This window comes from Artemia sp. Qi Xiang Cuo, chromosome 10 (genome assembly GCF_049724085.1).
Source record: "Artemia sp. Qi Xiang Cuo chromosome 10, ASM4972408v1, whole genome shotgun sequence".
Lineage (NCBI taxonomy): Eukaryota > Metazoa > Arthropoda > Branchiopoda > Anostraca > Artemiidae > Artemia > Artemia sp. Qi Xiang Cuo.
This window is the reverse complement of record NC_142803.1, coordinates 9,174,621-9,181,120: the sequence shown is the minus strand read 5'-3', so window position 1 is coordinate 9,181,120 and position 6,500 is coordinate 9,174,621. Positions and strand designations below refer to the sequence as shown.

Sequence of the window (6,500 nt, the reverse complement as noted above, 5' to 3'; positions counted from 1 at the left end):
TTTTTTTTTTTTTTTAGTGGTCATCGAACTGAACAGGTGGTAGTAAAATATCAGGAGATGGTTCATTCAAAAAAAAACCTACAGCTCTAGCACCCTTTTTGACAAACCAAAAAGATCGTGCCATTAATTCCACTGATGATATATTTCTAAAAGATGATAAATTAGATCTACTCCCAGTATCACATAATCACGTCTTTTTATCTTTACACATACAATGAGAAGCAAAACCTAGTACGCCTTCCAAGTGAAAGGGGTACTAAGGTACACTATAGTTTCAAAGAGGGGACGCTATAGCTATCAAACCGTTCAAGGTAAGGATTGTTAAGTAAAGAGCGGCCCTTGCCAATTGAACCCAAAATCTGATAATGGTATTTCAAAAATGATAAATATATCAAAAGAATTTACTTCTTGCGTTGATTCCAAAGATAACCAAAACTTAACAATTTTAATGTTACCCATCAAAACTTATTAGCATAAGAAAATTTGCATAATCTTAGGAAAAAGAGGATACACTCGTAAAGGGGGTGCAATCTACATGAAACTAAACCATGAAATTCAACACGAAACGGAGAACTGTGGAACGGGGGTTTCAAGCTTATACCTTTAAAAACATGGAATTCCATATTTTTCCCAAGAAGGGCGATAACTGATGAAGGCTATGTGTTTTCGCTCTTTCTAAGGAGTCATTATACTGAACCAGTTGTCTTAGAACATCAACAGAGGGTTCATTCAAACGAAAACCTAAAGCTCTAGCATCTTTTTTGAGAAACAAAAGGATATTTGAGACTTGACAAAGTGCCGGTTTCTGCCATACAACAGTTACCGTATAACAGTAGTTTTGCCCGAAAAATATACAGTAGCAATAGTAATAACTGCAACACTGGTAGCAGTGGTAGTGGCAGCAGTTGTAGAAGGAAACAAATATAGTCTCTTGGTTAGTCCAACATCCCCCACAACAAGTAGCAGTATACACATACCATCTTCGGTTTTTGTTCAACATCCCCCTCAACTAGACCCCGGCGCCGCGCCGGCGGATCAACCGAACGCCGCCGACGAGAGGCCCGGTCGAACGCCACCGAAGTGTCGTAACGCCGCCGGCGCAACGCAGGCGCGCCGCCGCCAGCCGAGGCGGCGGCGTTCGGTCGACGTCAAATTTATTTTGCGGTAATTCTTTATTGCTTCAACCGTAAGTCGGAGCTTTTCCTTCTCGTGTGGTTTAGTATTTCGATTTTCCTGATCAGAAACCAAGCACTATCCCTAAATTTTCGGGTATTTCCCCGAAAATCTATGCGTCACCCCGAAAAAAAAAATTAGTTCCCCGAAAATCACGCAATCATGGTGCCACACCTAGCGATTTATCACCAGTGACTTTCCCTGCCAAATATTACTTTGCATACCATAATCCTTCACTACTCTCTTGTTCATTAATTTTCGTTTCTTTTGTTACTTTGCATAAAAACCAGACAGATGCAATATGCAATTGCAAATATTGAATATACACAGTTCTTCATATGTTGAGAAAAAAAGTATCGTCTTTATGAAATGAGTTTAAATCATTTCAAATGCAGTTTCCCAATCGCTATTTTGTACATCATTCGTAGTCAAGAATTTATTTTCAAGTTGAATAGAACTATAGAACGCATTCACTGCTATACAGCTTCAGCCTTCAGTTGGATTTTGAAATTGACAAGCGAGATTTTTTTTTGCTGTTTTTAGATAAGATTTTCTGAATATTTAATACTCAATTGTCGAACGGCATAGAAAATACAATCTTGTTTCTGAAACATTTTTACCCCCCCCCCCAAAAAAAAACAACCTTCTATTGAGACAAAATTTAGCTATAGACTAAGCTATGTACAAGGTGGGGGAATTAAGGATTGAACCGGAAGTTACCCCAAAAATATGATTCATAAATAAATTGTAAATTACTGCCTATAGGGGGGGGATAGGGGGCTATCATTTTTAAATGATAATACCTCATTTTTTTTTTTTTATTGAAAGCAGGGATGCCAAAAAGATAATTATTTGTTCATTTAAAGTGGAGACAGAAGAAAATGATATCAAATTCCCTGGGAAAACATTGAAATATTTCGAGAGACTCCCCCAATATTTTGATAGACCCCCATTGGGATTAGTTCATTGTCGAGGGCATTTTACGATTTCTCATAGGCTACTGGCCTAACTTGGCTTGTATGCGTGTTCTCTTTTAATTGGATTGTTTGGATCTTATTGAATGCCACGGCGAATCTATGACTCAGTTTTTCAGTAATTTGAGGTAGCCTATATCTGAATAATTTCGACCTTTTTGTTGTTGTATCTTTACCCATTGTAATCATACCCTGAATTTTTTTTTCAAGGAACAATAAGCTGTTTAACGTTAATTTGCGTGGTTGTTTGAACAATACAATGACCTAGTTAATTATTAATTAAACTATTTTTCTAATGAGAGCTGAGACGGTATCCTATCAAGGTGGTATCCAGGGGGGGGGGTAGGGAGGTATTACATGTAAATGATAATGTCTCGAATTTTTTTTCTATTGAAAGCAGGGATCCCAAAAAGTTTTTTTTTTCAATTTAAAGCAGAGACGGCATTTTATCAAGGTGGTATCCAGAGGGGGGGGGGGTAGTGAGCTATCATATTTAAATGATAATACCTCGATTTTTTTTTTTAAAGCAGGGGTGTCAATAAGTTAATTATTTTTTTTATTTAAAGCAGAGACGGTATCCTATCAAGATGGTATCCAGAGGGGGGGGGGGGGGCATAGGGAGTTATTGTATTTAAATGATGGTACCTTTTTTTTTTTGTGTGTTTTTTGGAAAGCAGGGAAGACAAAAAGTTGAAAAGTTGACAAAATTTAACAAGATTTTCGTGAGTTATACTTAATACAGCACTCGCATGGTTTTGTCGTCCAAAGGGAAAGGGACATATGCGTCCAACCCGTTTTTTTTTTCTTATTGATGAAACGGTTCAACGTTCTTATATATCTACAGTGGTTTAAAAAATTCGATAACCCCACAACTGATTACCAAAAATATGCACAAATATAAAAAATGTAACATTTGGAATATTATAACACTTTTTCAAAGCTTTGAAGAAAAGCAAAAAAGGCTAAATTCCCCTAACTATGCTTAAAAGCTATTCTAGAAAGAAACTCTTTGGAGATTTCCATGGAAATGACCATAGTAGAAGCTTCGAGCCTGGGTGGGGATCAAAGAGGAGTCTTTGAGTATTTTGACCACAGGTGACTTATTGTTGCGACTTTCTTAAATTTGGTAGTTTTTGTGAGCATTTGGAAATCAAATCTTAAACTCAATAACTGATGTTAAGTGTCCTAACATTTTGCTTGGATTAAAAGTGACAAACTAGGAAGGAAATCCCAAAATATTTCTGGAGGTATTTCAGTCTGCATATTATTTCATTTAATTATATTTAAAACAGATGAGCTTTTCATTTTTAACCTAATAAAATAGCTGACACTTCATTTTTCTTCATACCAAATAAACCATTAAGTGTTTTTTGTTCCATTGTAATTGAAGTGTTCTCATGTGAAGTGTTCATTATGTATTTTCAATTTGATAAATTTACTCATTTTAGATGCAGTTTATAATTTGACTAATATTAGGTATTTATCAGTTTATAATTTGGAATGAATCCCCAAAAGAAAAAATGAATAATATCCAAAAGAGCAGCCAAAAGCTATACAAAAACAGCAGTTCAACTTTAGCCTACAAGACATATATTCTACAACTAAAGAATCCAAAAAAAACTTTAAACGCATTTTGTAAAGTTTCTACCTAAAACCAGTTTTTAATACAAAAAGGCCGCTTAGGAATCCAAAAGAGCAAAAAAAAAACAAAAAAAAAAACACTATCAAAGTCGTCCATTTCAACTGTTTTGAAGGTGACAAAACAGATATAGACAAAAGATACTATGAAAAAATTAAGCTTTTAAGTTCAAAGTTATTACTCAGATAACTGACGAATTTTGTGATACGGTATTTGAAGTTTTGTATGCAGTGGGAGAGGGGGGCCATATCGAACGATTTTTGCTTTTCCTGCTGCTCTAAGCTTATTTTTCAACCAAAAGACCCGGTTTTCACGGAGAATGGAAAGCAGATACTAAGCGTTCTATAGTGAATTTATGAAAATTTTAGGAATCAAGGTAAAGCTTCCACCACCCTAAAACCAGTAGCCTCTCACTCGTTCGGAATAGCCCCCACCACAGGACAAAAGCGGATAGCGTAGGGGCTAATCCGGACGGGATAAATATTTCAGCTATTTATTTGAAAAACAACGTAAAAAACACAAAATGACCAGATTTTCAACTATATAAGCATAAATGGACAAATTCGTCACTTAACATTGTCGGCAGTTAGGTTTGAGCCAACTCCTCTGTCACTCACTTACCGGCCAGGTCCTCCTGGTAACAGAGGGCCGGTGAGTCTAAGCTCAATATCAGTTTGATCTATCTCTGCTCTATCAATTTGCTCAGGGAATATAAATTTCTCGCCACTTCTGCGCAGAAAATTCACCGTAGCGCATTCTTTCCTAATTTCTACGATTTCTCCTGCATAGAAAATTGCAGAATTTCCTTTTTTTCAACAGAGAACTTCACTAAAACAAAATCTCCGAGACTGTATTCCATTGTTTCGTTTTCCTGCTCACTCCCGATGTGAAGTGATTTATTGGAGTCTTCCTTCGTCCGAGTAGACACCGCGGCGTCATAGCTACTCCTCTTCGCGTGGTGTTTATGTTGCGGCGGTGCGGTCGTCAAGTTTGATTGGACCTTTGCCTTTTTCGAAGATATTGCAAGAGCATCAATCTGGTTAATCTCTGGATCGACTGTCAGGATCCTGGTCATTCTGCTCTTCCTATCTCCGCAAACCAGCTGCACAATGGTGGTTTTGGGATACGGCCTCACTACGTCCGGGGTCTTTGAACTTGAGCTTGACTCATTGGCAGTGCTCGCGTCCTTCGCTGAGTTAGCTGTTTCCTCTTGTGCTGCTGGCCTTTCAGCTTGCCGCAAACTTTCCTCCCTCCTGTGGTTCAGCTCTGTCAGTTACACTTGCCGGGAGAAAATCAGACTCTCTAAACACGTCCGGGTTTAATGGCCATATACCAGTCTTGACAAAACCAGCAGTTATGTTCTGAGGATTCAGCTTTTGAATAAATGGCACTTTAAAAAGTTGTGCGACTTCATGCACCGATATCCTTTGGCCTGGGTTTTGCTGAAGCCAAAAATCATAGGATTCTTTAACAGCGTGTTTCAAAGGACTATAAATCCACACGTTTTGTAGTTGAAGGTGATGTGAACAGTGAAGCGGGAATGTGACAAGATGGATCCCTTTCTCCTTGCAGAAATTGACGACTTGAATTGAAATGTGGCTGTCATGATTGCCGAGCAACAAAAGAACCGGATTTTCAGGAGTTGCGCTGACTTGCTTCTGAAAATGCTGAATAGACAAGTAAAAATTGTCCGCCGTCATCCAACCACTTCGATGACCAAGGCCGACACAACCAGGGGGACCGTCTCGGAACATCTTGTCCGGGGTTTTAACGCGGGGAAAAAAATACACCGGAGGTATCGTCTGTCCACTTGCGCTCACAAAACACAACAGAGTGACGTTCTTGCCTCTTTTGGCTGATACGGTTTGTTGGATCTGTTTCAATGCATGATGCTTGTACAACGGTAAGTAGCCTTGTCTCATCGTAGTTCCAAACCCTGGTTGGTCCAAACTGGTAACGTATATAAAGCGACTTCAAGTTCTCAAAAACTGCTTCACAACTGGAGCATTGAATCCAGCCGCTCTTGCTTGGCTGGTATTTTCTGGACTTCGTGTTGAAGGTTCCGAGTTCCACCGCATTAAGCTTTTGAACCAAACTAAGCCAGCCATCTCCTCTTTAGCCCAAGTTTCAGGGACTTTCAGAGAAAGCATCTGTGCCCAGTCATATGCCAACTTTTGGACAGCCTTTGGTGTCAGCCCGTGGTTCATTAGACTGCATTTCTGAAGGTATTTGCTGAGCTCTCTCTCTTGTTCTTGAGTAAATACTGTCCGCAGTGGGGCCCCAATCACCTCGAAAAGTGCTTCCTCCGTTGCGCGGACTGTCTTAACGCCGTCTTTTTCCATTTCGGAAATGCGATTCTTCACACGTTTTAAAGCATCAAATATTGTCGATTTTTTCAGTGAGAACTCTTCCGCAGCTTTCCCAAAAGTTAGTCTTCCCGCCAATACAGACTGCACGGCCTTTTTAAGTTTCTCCTGGTCGGGACGGCCGCGACCAGTTCCCGCGTAATTTCGAACCATCTCGAAAAAAGAGGGGGTTAGTGGCTCGAAAGGGATAGATTAGTATCCCTTAGAGTTATGAATGTTAGATTATCTTCGTCAAAAGACAGTTACAAAGGGGGTTCAGAAATATAATTACAACGAAGGATTAACAAATACAAACGATCTTATTGGTTGGCAAGGAAGCAATATATTGTTGGTTGTTAAGTGGAAATA

The 6,500-nt window shown here is 39.0% G+C and overlaps 1 protein-coding gene across 1 annotated transcript; it reads right to left on the bottom strand.

The window, feature by feature from the left end:
- Positions 1-5,012: 5,012 nt before the first annotated feature.
- LOC148947444 (uncharacterized) lies at positions 5,013-5,708 on the bottom strand. The gene has a single exon (XM_089095885.1). The coding sequence runs from the start codon at positions 5,706-5,708 to the stop codon at positions 5,013-5,015; it is 696 nt and encodes a 231-aa protein (XP_088952011.1).
- Between the last annotated feature and the right edge of the window lie 792 nt (positions 5,709-6,500).